This window comes from Bactrocera latifrons, unplaced genomic scaffold, assembly GCF_001853355.1.
Source record: "Bactrocera latifrons isolate USDA-ARS-PBARC rearing strain unplaced genomic scaffold, ASM185335v1 scaffold_704, whole genome shotgun sequence".
Lineage (NCBI taxonomy): Eukaryota > Metazoa > Arthropoda > Insecta > Diptera > Tephritidae > Bactrocera > Bactrocera latifrons.
In genome coordinates, this window is record NW_017537384.1 from 99,124 (window position 1) to 115,167 (window position 16,044).

At 40.6% G+C, this 16,044-nt stretch overlaps 1 protein-coding gene across 1 annotated transcript; it reads left to right on the forward strand.

Moving 5' to 3' along the window:
• Window positions 1–15,425: 15,425 nt before the first annotated feature.
• Window positions 15,426–15,778, forward strand: LOC108975970 (tigger transposable element-derived protein 6-like; the record flags this gene model as incomplete). The annotated part of the gene is made up of 2 exons (XM_018944834.1): window positions 15,426–15,600; window positions 15,659–15,778. Coding segments are annotated over exons 1-2 (295 nt in total), but the record flags the coding sequence as incomplete, so codon positions are not given.
• Window positions 15,779–16,044: the final 266 nt, after the last annotated feature.

Below are 16,044 nucleotides of genomic sequence, written 5' to 3' on the forward strand. Positions count from 1 at the left end.
ATTTTAAATAAATTATATTTATTTCGACTATTACGAGTACAAAGTGAAGATATGTCAAATGAACTTCATTTCTTCAAAGAAAATTGATGACCTTCATGAAATAAGCGARTTCGCATTATTTCGTTATCATTTCCATGTTTGTTGCAATAGAATTTCCATGGCATACATATGTATACATATATTATTTCTTTGGCACATTTGTCTGTGTGACTACGAAAGCAAATGCGAGCCAAATACATGTGTACATACATTCATAATAACAAGTGCCGCACGCATCTTTCGCATCTCCGTTGTCACCGTCAACCAATGGCCGAAGCTCTCTTATTATCACAACGTTGTGTTGTTGGTAGAAAATCCAAACTGTGCCGAAAGAAACTAACAAACATTCGGCGATTGTTACCGCTTTCTTTGCTACACGAACAGTTTCGCCAATAAGCTAGCGTATGTACGAGGAGGGTTACGTATATTCGAATTTCGAATTTTATGTGGCGTTTTGTTGGTACTCATGTCTCTCACTTAAGCCGACAAGCGCGACCATTTTGAATGTTCATTTAATTGTTGATAGCTGCTTTGCTTGCACGTGTTTTGGATCGTCTTCGATTTTTACCTATTCAAAAAAATGGATCAAAGAGCTTGTATAAAATTTTGTGTGAAAAACGAAATTAAGTGCGCGGATGCATTCCGAATGTTGACCGTGGCGTACGAAGAAGCTATCTTGGATCGAAGCAACGTTTATCGGTGGTAGAAGACGTTCTCAGAAGGCCGAAAAGATGTGACAAAAATTGACTTTCGCACCACGATAACGCATCTTTGTGGCCAAAAACAACACACAAATGAAGCCGCAGCCACCGTATTCCCCAGATCTGGCCCCYGTGACTTTTTCTTGTTTCCTAAACTGAAGAGGTCCATGAAAGGAGGACGTTACGGTTCTCTTGACGAGATAAAGACGGCATCGTAGGAGGAGCTGAAGAAGATAAAAAAAAAATGATTTTTTGAAGTGCTTCAAAGATTGGAAGAACCGTTGACACAAGTGTATAATATCTCATGGGGGATACTTTGAAGGGGACAAAATAGTTATTCATGAATAAATAAATAATTTTTGAACAAACACAAAATTCGTGATACTTTTTGAACACACCTCGTATGTATGTCTTTGTATGACCGTGCATACATATCGACGCTGATTTTTGCGAGCCACGGGAAAATATTTTRGAATTGACAAATATTGTAAATCGTTGCCACTTTTCTCACTTAGAACAAACACCAGAAAAATGTCCAATTTATGATTTTTAGCTTTAGCTTAGCGAAAAGACGCTTGTTGGCAAAGGCATGCTCGGGGAGATGTTACGGCGCCTGTTTTTATGAATGAAGCGAGGTCGCTTGTGGAATTTGCGCCCGCGTTATGAATGAATCGTTTTTGTTGTAAAATTTACTACATTTGGGCTTCGCCAATTCGGCTGCTATACTGACTTGGCATGCTTATGCTACTTGTGACAGTTGTTGTTTTTGTAGAACAACGTTTCAATTTTTTGTTGATGACATATGTATGTCTGTATGTTTGTGCATTATTTTTTCGTAATATGTACATATAAGTATATAAGCATGCAGATCAATGCGCGCACATGCGTATGCATGCAACCATATGAGGAGATAATATGTAAATATGATAGACGATGTATTTATATAATTTTATGACAAATTTAATTTCTATTAGTAAGAAACATAATACAAAAATATTTATTAGTATATTAAAGTATATTAAGTAAAAATCAAATAAAGTTATTAAATATGCAAGTCCAAATTGACTATAAATATTACTATACATGCATTCATACAAAATTATACTCATATCATAATTATGTTAACATGTCAATATTTAATTGCTGGCGGCAAAACGGAAAAGCATATACCTATGTATATACTGCTTGTAACTCAAATATTGAAATTCCACAAAGATACCAATCGAAAACTCTAACATTAATTACAAACGCGCCTTGGTTCATAACAAATAAAGCCATTAATTTAGACCTGAATATACCTTTTGTTAAAGATGAAATTAAAAGATGTAGTTCAGCATATTTGCACAGGATAAGTTACCATGACAATCCTTTGGCAGTCATGTTATTAGATGATAGTAATGAAACTATTAGACTTAAGAGACAACATGTTCTAGACCTACCGTTTAGGAATTAAGTTAATGTTTAATTACATATGTTACTAATATATTAAATGTATAATTAAATGTTTTACATAAACATTTGTATTTAGAACWWTTTGTAATATTGTACATTATTTTTGATCTCATGGGAGATGGTTTGTTATCAAATTTGCTTATTATTTATTAAAATAGATTGAAAATAAAATGTATTTAGCAAAAAAAAAATTGTATATGTATATATGTATATATTTGCATACATTGCGAAAGCAAAAATTGAAGCATGGAAATATCACAATGCTGTTGTTGGGAGTATCATAAGGAGCATGCATACATATACATATTTATGTCTCTTCATATTCTTGAGTATGTGAAAGAGCTTTTTTTGTACACATTTTTCGTTGTTAAAAGTGGAATATCAAAGAACTTATTTTCCTTCAATATTCCCTKACTGCGCATACATCCTATGGCATCATATGACGTACCTATATTATTTGTCTTCATATTCTCTGTTTGAGTATGTGGAGAACTGTAAAAACGTTAACATTTCACAGCGTGAATTCTGTGGTTGTAAGGTGAATTCCCTACTACAATCTTATAAAATGTTCGACATCGAACCTGCATTATACATTGTTTATACATTCTCTGGCTGTTGTTGGAAATATGTATACATATATTAATGTCTTTTTTTATCTTTTTTTTTAGTAGGAGGAAGCACCAAACCTAATCTACTCYCAACTTCAGACTCTCCCACGGCGAACAACCTGATTAGGTAGTACTTCGTGGGAGTGATAAGACAATTAAGTCTCCTCTATGGCACGGACTGACGGACGCCTATTCTGCTCTATATGTCTAAGTCTTGTCATGATTGATGCTGCCGCTTCGCTCACAGCATTCCAGTTCTCATTGTTCTGGCACATAAGTGTCGTAAAATTTTCCACCGTAAAACTACCACCAGGTGTAGTTTTAAGTTTTTCCCTTGTACTTAAAAAGCTAGGGCAATAAAAGAATACATTCTCGGAGTCTTCTAAGTACTCTGAACACGTCTGTACAGATAGACTCTAAAGCATCCATGCCCACTTAGTATTTGGGTTAGGTGGAAATCCAGGTCCCCATGTCGTCCGTCGATCCAGGAATGGATGTCCGGTATTAGTCTGTACGTCCACCTTCCTTTAAGTGAGGTTTGTCACCGCTGCTGCCATATCGTTAAATTTTTCACTCTCTCTTCCCTTTTGGCTCCTATAGATGGCTCTGGTAATTTGTAARCTCGTTCGTATTCGTCACCTTGGATGTCAATGGGCATCATGCTGGCTATTACTTCAGCAGCATCGCTTGAAATTGTTCGGAAAGCACTGATAACTCTTAGTGCCGACAGCTTGTGCACTGTGTTTATATGTCTGACATATGCTTTGATGCCTAGCGCCTGGAYCCATATTGGAGCCGCATATAACATAACCGATTTCATTACCTTTGCGAGTGAGAAACGCCGGTTGGAACGCACGCAGCCTTTATTTGCCATCTTTCTTGATAAGGCATTCAGGATTTTATTCGCTTTACCTGCAGTGTACTCTCGACTTATGAGCAAGACTTCTGTCTTATGCTCAGCCAGTTCTAAACTCATTGAGGAGAACCATTGGCGCGGACCATTTATGCACTCGTTACATTTGCTCCGGAGGTCATCCAGATGTTTAGCCACTGCTACTACAATAAAGTCGTCTGCGTATGCAACTAACTTAATAGCTTTCGGTTGGTGTCTCCTTAGCGCCCTATCATACATTACATAGAAGGGAGCCTAGTATCGTGCCTTGTGGTACTCCACTCGAAATTGAGTAGCAATTTATGTCTTCATGTGTATCGTATAATAGTCGCCTGTTTTCAAAATATCTTATGACATTTCCATAAAATATTGAGGAGCACATATTTCATATAGAGCTTTGATTATGTTTGCCCACTTTGCTGAGTTAAAGGCATTCTTCACATCCAAGGTGATCAGCGCACAATATTTTTTGTTTCGCCTTTCCATGCTTGTCACTTACTGCGCATTTCGCAGTGTCAATGACATCGTATAGGGCGTCAATGCTGACCTCTTTTTCATAAAGCCGTATTGTATTTCTGATAATCCGCCGGCTTTCTGGATAGCTATCTCCAAGCGGTTTCTAACTTAGGCTTAGCATAAGAAATACTGTCGTGTTTTGGAAACAAAGTTTCGACGACATTTCTCATAAAGAATGCGCCTTTGGGTTGTTGGGCCTTATTTTTGAACTATGACATACAGATTTTGTATGCTGTTCCCCAGGGGTCTCTGTTTGCTTCCTCGCAGAGTTTTTCAAAACACTTCTTTTTACTGCGACCAATGGCAGTTCACGCAAGTGAGGAAAGTTCTCTGATCTCCATTCACTTGGGAGTGGCCAGAAACGTTTCTTTTACATATGACTCAGACAGCGTAACCTAAGAACATCCGTTTGAAGTCGAGCTAAGTGAGAAGGCGAAATATCCCCTACATAGGGTTGTGCGCTGGGTTTGGGACCCACCACGTAAAAAAACACCCCCAATGAAAAATTTTCAACAGCCTCGGATTAGAGACCCCACTTTTGATGACGACCATGGCAAACGAAATAAGGACTATGATTTGAGGGCATGCACCTGGAACGTCCGGCCCCTTAATTGAGAAGGTGCCGCTGCCCTCTTAGTTGATGTCCCCATGAACATAAAGGCTGAYGTCACCACCGTCCACGAAATGCGATGGACGGGACAAGGACAGAGACGAGTRGGTCCTTGTGGCATTTACTACAGTGGCCATATAAAAGAGCGCAAATTTGGTGTGGGATTCGTGGTGGGAGAGAGACTCCGTCGCCGAGAACTATCATTCACTCCGGTGAACTCCGGAGAAGAACGATGTGACCAAAGATGCGTTTTATGAGTGCTTGGTACGCACTTATGAGAGCTGCCCCCGCCACGATGTCAAAATAGTGCTTGGCGACATTAACGCCAGGGTGGGCAAAGAACGACTTCGCCGGGGCCCAAAATATGGTTATCTGTAATACTAGATTCAAGCATAAGAAGATAAATTGCGCTACCTGGCTGTTTGTGGATCGAAAACCCACCAACCAGATCGATCACGTTGTGATAGACGGAAGACACGTCCCCAGTGTTTTAGATGTGGGTGCGCTCCGAGGTCATACCATCGACTCGGACCACTACCTTCTTGCAGCCAAGATTTGCACCGCAAAAAACGCACGCCATCAAACACAAGAAAGGTTCGACGTCAAGAAGCTGCAATCACAACAGAAAACCGAGCGATTTTCTACTCGGCTTGCACTCCTGCTCTCTGAGAGCACTCGTCAACAACTCGGTATAAGGGAACTGTGGGACGGCAATTCGGCAGATTGTACCTTCTCTATTTAGTTCTGCAGCTCTAATTATTTTCTCCGGAAGCAGGTTGAAGAAATCGCACGATCGGGGATCGCCTCCCGATGATATCATCGGTCTCAACACCCGCGCCGTTAGTTCTGCTTTCTCCAGACTGGACAAGGAGCAAGGCAAATGGGTCTGACAGTGAACGAGGGCAAGACGAAATATTTCGTGTCATCAAACTAGCAGTTGTCGGACTCGCGACTAGGCTCTCACGTCACTGTTGACAGTCATAACTTTGAAATCGTACATAAGTTCGTCTATCTTGGAACCAGCGTAAACACCACCAACAATGTCAGCCTGAAAATCCAACGCAGGATAACTCTTGCGAACAGGTGCTACTTCGGACTGAGTAGGCAATTGAGAAGCAAAGTCTCGACAAACAAAAATCAAACTCTATAAGTCGCACATAATACCCGTCCTGCTATATGGTGCAGAGGCTTGGACGATGACAACAACTGATGAGTCGACGTTGTGAGTTTTCGAGAGAAAAGTTCAGCGAAAGATTTATGGTCCTTTGTGCGTTGGCCACGGCGAATATCGCATTCGATGGAACAATAAGCTGTATAAGATATACGAAGACATTGACATAGCTTAGGGAACTGAGAGACAGCAGGTACGCTTGCTAGATCATGACGTACGTATGAATGAAAACACCCCACCTCTGAAAGTATTCGACAGGGGGAAGCAGAGGAAGGGGAATACCTCCACTCTGTTGGAAGGACCAGGAGGAGAGGACCTGGCTGCGCTGGAAATATYCCATTGGCGCCACGTAGCGAAAAGAAGAAACGACTGGCGCGCTGTTGTTAACTCGGCCATAATCGCGGTGTCTACGCCAATTAAGAAGAGGAAATGGCTGACTTCAGTAGCTTCTTTTGACTTTAAATAAATTCCTAAGGCTACTTTCATTTTCTTCACTCTGATTACGTTTTAGGCGGCGTCTAGCTGAGTCGTACAGTTTTCTGATCCCAGCTATTTCTTCATTGCACCAATACACTGGATCGGTTGTTGTGGTTGCGTCGCAAGCTGTGGACAAATTTTCTTGCACTGCGGATACAAAGCGTATGGCGTCTTCGCCTTTTTTATTTTCTGAACTCCAGACCATCTCAAAAAGTTCGGCATCAAGGTCTTCTTGTTTCCAGGATCGTTTTTGGCATGTGCTCCTACTGCGGCGTTACGTCCTTCCTTCATATGAGACTTCGGCAATAATAGCCACGTGGTCTCTATTTGTAAATATGTCCGACACTGCACACTTAATGTGCTTAATAAGGGGGTCGTTGGTGAACATGAGATCGATTATGGAGCCTTTGTTTTCTTTTTGAAAYGTATTTTGCGTTCCGCTATTCAGGAGTGTAAGATTCGTTTGGCGAAGGAATTCAAGTAGTAGACGCCCACGGTGGTTTGTGCGCTTACGATCGACCACGCATTTAAGTCGCCTGCGATTATAATTGGGGATTTTCCTCTGGTTTCTAGAGGAAGTTCCAGGAGGAAGTCTTCAAAATCCTTAATTGAGGCAYTGGGAGGAGCATAGTAGTTAACACAGTATATGCCTCGCGTATTTGCCCATGCGAAAAAATTATGCCCTCTCGAGGGAAACATAAATGGTTGTCCTTTACATGACCATATTGCAGCCTTTCCAGATATGTCTGTAATCCAATTGCTTTCCAAACTCTGAGAGTATTGCTCGCTTACAAGGGCGACATCAATGTTTTTTTTTCAAATACTGTCTGCTTTAGTAGCCAGATGGAAACACCCGAAGCAACGGGGAATAGGGGAGTATTCCCGGAGGCGACATACAGACCACCTGATCTTAATTTTGCCTACCTTGAGCGCCGTTTTGGCGTCCTGTGCGCGCAGGCATAAGATAGCTATTTGTTTTCCGCTTCGGGTCTTTCGAATGCTCTTAATGTTTATTTTTCCCACATTTTCTATTTCGCACTCTGTTTGCAAAGCTTCGCAAATTTCTTCTGGAGAAGTTATTTCGTCTAAATCCTTGCTCATAATCCTGAAGTTGTGGGTTTTTGGCTGTATCACAGCCATTTCCCCGACCACTCCTTCTACGCCACTTTGAAACGATTCGGCTCTTTTATCCGCTTGGTTTTTCAGCTGTAATAGCAGGTCTCCTTTCAAGGTTTTTCTTATGTACACTACGCTTGAGCTCAATTCCTCTAAGCCACTGTCGCTCTTTATTTTCAGGAGAATATTCGCGTATGATGCACCAACCTATTTTGTAAGTATGATGGCGTCTGGCCTCGATCTAATTTTCTGTTCGAGTGGTCTTTGCTTTTTAACGACGTCCACCCAAGCTTCGCTTGCGTTGGGTCTAACCGTTGTATTGGCTTGCATGCTTGCTGCTTGCTTTCGCTGCCTCGCTGTAGGTGGGAAAGAAAAAATCCTATTGTCTCACGCAGCCTTTTCGGGGTATTTACCTCCTTACCCATAGAGGAATCCTGGAATGCTTTCAATACCATAATCCTTTTGAGTAGGTTTTTTCCGGTTTTTTCCGCCTTTCTCGGCCTTAGCATGTAGCGCCACTATGTTGCCTACCAGGTCGCGCATGACCTGGTTTATGTGCCTTTGGCCAGCCGTCATGTTCTCACAACAGGTAAAAGTTTTGGGTAGTTTCGCTACTTTTTATTTTTTCAAAGTGTTTGCCACCTTCAATTATGTGGTTGCCGTTTTCGCATTATCTGTTTGATCCAGCAGCGGTGGATATCTCATTATTTCCGTTAGGAGGTGTTCTCTTAATTTTTGAGTTCTTTTTAAATGGATTATCGGGGGGTGCATCCACTACTGTTCTCAGGGGCCATACCTCAATGAGAAAATAGTTGGAAGCTACTGAGAATAAGTATGTTCAGTTACTGCCCTAAAACCTTGCATATATTTTCAATAGTTGGCAATGCCAAAACCAAAGGTAAGGAGAAACAAAAGGAGAACAATTGATCAAAACGAAATGGCAATACAAAAATATTAGCACGCGTTTTGTTAGGATTGATGTTTTCAGAGGAAAATAATATGTTTTCAACAAAATATACGCGGGTAAGTGCGAATGGATTTTTGTTAAAAAAAAGCTAATTGTACTTATCTCTTCTTATAAGTATAGTGTCCGTTTGGATCATTGAAGTTTCCGAAAGCCGCAGGTCAGAGATGAACTATAATCGGTGTTGGTCGTAGATAGCCGGACAGCCTGCAGTAACAGGTTAGTTGCGAGAAGCGGTGGGAGTGGAGGTTGCGGTAGAAAAGCCAGCAAGTCCGTTGAAACTCCTGCGACAGTGGGCGAATCKACACCGAAAAGGCTCCGATAGGTTGAGCTACTAGCGCGCCAAACTCCACMAAAAAAAAAAAAWAATTCAAAAAGAAATGCAAAAGAGGCCCACTGCTTTCAAATGGAATGAAGGCGACATTCCGAAAAAAATAAAGAAAGAGGATGAAGCGGAAAACGCCAAACACGAAAAAGAAGGCCGTTATAGTTTCACGCTCTGGAAACATGTCGTACAGTGACATACTTAGAGTTGTCAAGAAGGAGGATGCCCTCAAAGAACTTGGAGGGGAGGTGTCGCGCATCAGAAAGACGGCTAAAGGCGAGATACTCCTATAAAAATAAAAAAGGCGCAAATGACAAACACGGGAACATATGAAAGGCAGACATGTAAGCTGTKAGGTGACCAGGCACAGATAAGAGCCCTAACCCATGAGGTATCTGTAGATATCCGCGACCTAGATGATGTAACAACAAAAGAAGACATCGTAAATGTAATTCGAACACAAATTAATGAGCTAAGCTACTTCAGGGAAAGCTCAATTAAAAGCGTGAGACAGGCATACGCGGATACGCAGACGGCGGTGATCAGCATTCCAGTATCGGACGCAAGAAAATTACTTGATGCACGTAAAATCATGATGGGATGGGTTATATGCAGAATAAGGGAGAAACCGAACCTTAGGAAGTGTTTCAGATGGCTGAAATATGAGCATCTAGCGAGAGCATGTACCAGCGAGGATGACAGAAGCAAGTGTTTTGCAAAATGTGGTTAAACAGGGAACGTCGCAAAAGAGTGTGACAAAAAACCGTCCTGTGCGTTATGAAAATCAAACGGAGAAAAGGATACGGATCACCGAATGGGAAGCTGAAAATGTCTTCTCTACCAAGCGGCATGTAAAAACGCGAAATGAGAGTTGTACAAATCAACCAAAATCATTTCGAAGCGGCCAAAGAGTTACTGAAACAGATAATCTGCGAGAAGAAGATGGATGTGGTGATAGTCTGTGAGCAGTATAAAAACATAAACATAATTTCCGGCAAAGAAAGCAAAGCTGCCATACGGGCTTATATGGAAAACGCATTCCAAGACAAGCCGCTCTTGGGGAAATCAAATTATACGCGATCGAAAATAGGCGGAATCTATTTTTACAGCTGCTACCTCCCTCCGAGTGTACTACAACGTGTTTATGAACAGATCCACGATGAATTAGTCCAGGACGCTCTTGCTACTGCACCAAATGTGATAGCAGACGACTTTAACGCGTGGGCAATCGTAAGGAGTAGTTGCAGACAAACAGGCGGGGTTATGCTTTGCTCAAAACGTTCGCCTTATTAGATGCTGTGCTGCTTAATACGAGAGGTAGAAGTACCTTAGAGAAGAATGATGACCGAGGATCGATTATAGATGTTACGTTCGCCAGCATCTCACTGGTTCGATCTGCACGCTGCAATGTGAGCGACTTCTGCACACATAGCGATCATCTTGCCATTGTGCCTGAAATCGGCAAGACACCGCGAAGCGAAGATAGTCTAAAAAAGCCACGGAAAAAAGGATGGAAGGTGGAAAGCTCGACCGACTTAGACCGACAAGCTGAAATGCTGGTAAGTCMCGTAAGTAAAGCTTGCGACGCGGCAATGTATAGAAAAAGGCAACACAGAACGAATAGATTAGCGCACTAAGAAGCGAGTGTTATAGAGCGAGACGCCTCTCCCAAAGAAGGTGAGGTACGCTAGAACTTTCGCGACTGCGAGAATATTTTAAAAGAAAGCGAAATTAGTTAAAAAGGCTACTAAAAGAAGTAAGACCTTATGATTCAAAGAACTATGCGAGAAGGTAGATGAAAATCCGTGGAAAGTTGCCTATAAAATAGTAATGGCAAAGGTCAGGGGGATAAAACYCAGACACCAACCTGTACTACACTGCTAGAAAATGTCGTGAAAACGCTCGTCCCATCGCAAGAGCAGCATACGAGCAGAAGAATACCATCAGTGGTCGAAGTTTTGTCAATCTACGAGGAGGAAGTAGTGGAAGTGGCGGAAAGATTCGGCAATAAAAAGGCGCCAGGACGTGATGGCGTCCCAAACAAGGCGCTTAAGATTGCAATTAAGCACATCAAGAAGGCCTTCGCTGAAATTTTTTCTTCATGTCTAAACGAAGGCGTGTTCCCATTTCCTCCTGATACCAAACAAACCAGCGGGCGAGCCAAGTGCGTGTAGACCATTTTGTATGATCGACACGATGGCCAACATATTGGAGAAGTTAATCTGTTAACATCTGGAGTGTCRCCTAGAAGAAAAGCTGCCTGGCTTGTCTAAAAACCAATTTGGTTTCCTAAGGCATCGATCCACCATGCACGCAGTCCCAAAATTTACGGACATTGCGACCAAGGTCATAGAGGGAACCAGGTGGATGCTTGGTGATAAAAAACATAGCGCAGTTGTCACACTTGACCCAAAAATGCTCTTAATTCTACATCCTGGCCTCATATAATTATAGCTTTAGAGGCCGAAAACACACTGGGATATCTTCTAAGGATAATCAGTACCTACCTGTCTGATAGGCTGCTACTGTACGACACCGATGCCGGCCCAAAACGCTACATGGTGACAGGTGGAGTACCGCAGGGCTCCGTATTGGGTCCGTTACTTTGGAATGTGCTGTACGACGGGTTGCTACGCCTGTCGCTGCCAAAAGAAGCTCAAATATGACGATAGTTGCGAAAGAGCTCTAACAAATTCAAAACTGCTGCAATGCGACCACATTAAAAATTAAGGACTGGCTCGCGGAAACTAAGCTGCAGCTGGCCGGAGAAAAGACGGAAGCGGTGCTTATCACGAGCAGGAAAAACTAGAAACGGTCACCATAAATATCAATGGATACAACGTTACAACGCAAAACTCCCAGAGATATCTTGGCGTTATGATTGATACGAGATTGAATTTCAAAGCGCATTTTGGAAAAGCCTGTAGTAAAGCAGCTACTGTTACAGCGGCCCTGTCAAGAATAATTGCTAAAACCGGTGGTTGCTAGGAGAGCCCTACTAGCTAAAGTCGGAAAACCACTGCGCCAAAAAACCAATGTCAATAAGGTAAAGGCAGTGACCATCAGAGTGGCTTGTGCATTCAGAACGGTCTCACATGAAGCGGCCAGTATCATACTCGCTCTTATGTCTCCGGACCTAATGGCCTCAGAGTTACGTAGAACCTACCAAAAATCTAAAGCCGTGAATAGGAGTCTAACAGCTGATGAGCGAAAAAAGGAGAGATAGGTTAACCTCGAAGAGTGGCAAAGACAATGGAAATCGGCATAACAAGGAAGATGGAAGAGCAAGCTAATTAAGAACGTATCAACTTGGATTGAGAGACAACATGGGGACAACATTTTATCTGACACAATTCTTGACAGGCCATGGCTGTTTCAGGGAGTACCTGTACAGATTCGGCCACGACAATGACACAATATGTTCTTTCTGCAGCAGTGTCAACGAAAAYGCCGAGCACATATTTTTTTCTGTTCGAGATACGAAGTGGAGAGAACTACCATTGAAGGAATAATAAACCAAAGGATGACACGTGACAACATTATAAGCCACATGCTGCGATCAAAGTTGGTATGGGGAAAATGAAAGAGTGGGCCGCAACAGCGTTCCACGAACGACAGCTAAGAAGCTTGAGAGCAGCTGAACCACGAAAGGAGTTTCTGAAGAGGCATTCTGTCCAAATACAAGCTACCGATACCGGTGTTCAGGGTTTAGTACGTAGGCGTACTGCTACGCAAGTCCAGTAGAGTTAGATAATACTAATTGAGCGTGATCCCGAAAGAAGTGTATCCGTAGCAATATGAATCGGGCTCGCCAAAAAAACAACAAGCGTTTCAAATAGCATCAGCAGCGTCACAAGTCAATATGGCAGCCAAATAGTCGATACCCAAATTTGTAGAAAAGTACACAATAACAATTTCTTCATTCATGAACGCAAGCGCACTTTCAACAGGCAAACTTGATTCATTCATAAAAACAAACACCATTACATCTCCCCGAGCCGACGATGGCAAAAGCTAAAAATCATAAACTGAATAATTTCTGATATTTGTATGAGAAGGAAAAAGTGACAACACCGCAAATATAGGTATTAAAATATATAAGAATAAAATAGACAACAAAGTTTATTTGTCGATTTTCAAGTTAAGAAATGTACCAAAGAAAATATTCAATATTCCTCTGATTTATGTGTACAGTGAATCCCGGTTAAGTAGTACTCCATTAAATGGAAATCATCCCTCTTAACTACCCATATTTTGCTGCATCTCACGGCTTGTTTTTTGAAATACTAATTATTGTTTTAAGTACACAACAACAATATTTTCAGCCATGAACACAAGCGCTCTTTTAACATGCAAACTTGCTTCATTCATAAAACCAAACACCATTACATCTCCCCGAGCATGTTTTTCCCTATAATAGTCTTTTCGCGACGACGGCAAACGCTAAAAATCATAAATTCAACAATTTCTGATATTTGTATAAGAAGGAAAAAGTGAAAACCAAGCAAATATAAGAATTAAAATATATTAGAATAAAATTGACAACATAGTTTATTTGTCGATTTTCAAGTCAAGAAATGTGSMAAAKAAAATATTCAAWATTCCTCTGATTTATATGTACAGTGAATCCCGGTTAAGTAGTACTCCATTAAATGAAATTCATCAGTCTTAACTGCCCATATCTTGCCGCATCTCACGGTTTGTTTTTTGTACCACTCTCGTAGGTATTCGCACTCACTTATGTGCCATATTAAATTTTTATTTTTAACAAACTACAAAAATCTGTATCTTTGATTGTAGCACATAACCGGGATTGACTGTATTTGTCAAGGAATGCAAAAAATATTTTTACGCGGCTTGCAAAAATCTTCGTCGATATGTATAAGTTAAGATAACCAAGGCAAATATAATGTTTACCAAACTGGTTAACGAACTTAAGTTACAAGGTTAAGATCCTATAAAAAATTATAAATCAACAATTATAAAATAGCCAACATCACAAATATACAACAAAACGGCCTCTTAGTAACAGCCGGATGTTCCCGCCAAAACAGGCGTCCTACCAAAGCAACAACACACCTCACCATTTCGAGTTATTGCGCGAAGCAATCAATGATTCGACCATAGCAACAGTTGAGTTCGGCCGCTTTAAACTACTCCACCTAACAACAACTCCTATGTTCGACTGGGCACGAGTAAAATAACAACAACGCAGAGAAGAGGTTGAGCTTAGGCTAAGAGTAATGAAACCAAATTGTAAAAATTTAATTAGTAATCAGCAATAAACCGAGCAACATCGCCGTAAGTAAAAACTTGCATTGTAATTAATTTATACAAGTTCATACAGAAACATATATATTTACGCTGGTTTGTTGGAGAAACTGTTACARCGGCAAGGGAAGCAGTGGCAATTGGCGATCGTTCATTTGTGTTTTCGGCACAGCTCGGATTTTCTACCAACAACATGTTGACTCTTTGACAAAACGTAAGCTTCGCCATTGGTTGTCCGTTTCAACGGAAATTTCGCATGAAACACAACGCATATGTACATATTTACAAAGTTGTGTGTGAACAAATGTAAAAACATTATGCGTATGGTTCGTTTTGTTTACATGCACACATAATTGCATACGTGAATACGTGCGACCGCTTGGTCCTTGAACATGTTATCAAAACTTTTATCAAATAAATATGTAGGTACAGTGTAATCCATTTATAATGGACTCGCTTAAGATGGAAACTCTGTTATTATGTACCTCTTTGTCAAGTCCCAGTTCAAACATATGTAAAAAACTCGGTTAAAATAGACTCGGTTATAATGGATTCCGGTTATATTAGACAATAAAGTCGGATTTTGTCCATTATAACCGAAGCTTTCAAGATCAAATTTCAAAACAAAGTTGGCAATCAGTTGGCAATAAGCAAAATTTTGTACTTCCTTCGATCACGAGACACAATCACTCTCTGCAGCAAAAATTGTTCATTTTTTCTTGGAAATAAGTCAAAGAAGGCAAACAACTTCTGCGGTGGGCTGAAAGTGACGTTCGTTGGCTTTTCATTGAGAGTTGTTGATTTTTAGAAAAATGTCGGGGAAAAAAAAAGCGAGCATTTGCATTGCATGAAAAATATACAATAATATGCGAAATTGAAAGAGGAACTTCCCTGACATTTGCTTGAACAAAAACCTAAAAAACAGACTGTTTCAAACATATGGATTAATCGGGAAAAAATTAAAAATGATTGGAAAGTCAACGATAAGAAAAAAAATAAGATTTGCGACACATCCTCAAGTTGATGAATTACTGTTTAAATGGTTTCAGCAGAAAAGGGCTAATAATTTTCCAGTAAGTGGTCCAATGCTAATGATGAAAGCCAATGAATTCGGAGAAGCTGTCGGTGGTAATTTTAAATGCAGTTCCGGATGGCTAGACAGATTTAAAAAGAGGCATAATATTTGCTTCGGCAAAATTTGTGGTAAATCGGCTTCTGTGGACCAAAGTGTTACAAATGACTGGCTATTACAAACCAGGCCTACAATAAGTAACAATTATTACATGGACAACATTTTTAACGCGGWCGAAACAGGAATTTTCTATAAGATGCTGCCTGACAAAACACATAAGATCAAAGGTGAAACATGCAGTGGTRGAAAAATGTCTAAAGAAAGAATAACTGCCACGATTTGTGCTAATGCATCGKGCACGGTAAAACAGAAATTATTGGTTATTGGTAAGTTTTAAATACAATTTAATACAATCCGCTGTTTCTGAACAATATCTGCTTTCAGGAAAATATAACAATCCCAGATGCTTTAAAAACGTTAAAACGTTGCCGGTAGATTATTGTGCTAACAACAAATCCTGGATGACTTCTCAGACCTTTACTGACTATTTAAAGAAATGGGATTGTGAACTTATAAAAGCCAACACTAAAATTTTGCTATTAGTAGATAATTGCCCTGCTCATCCTCAAGTTCATCTTCACAACATTCAACTACATTTTCTTCCGCCTAAYACTACATCGSTTCTTCAGCCTACGGATCAAGGCGTCATTAATAGCTTGAAACAATCTTATAGAAAGCAGCTTCTGATGAAAATTATGGACCTTCCTGAAGAAGCAAACCCGACAAAAGCTATGAGTCTTTTAGATGCTGTCAATATGTTAAGTGTTGCA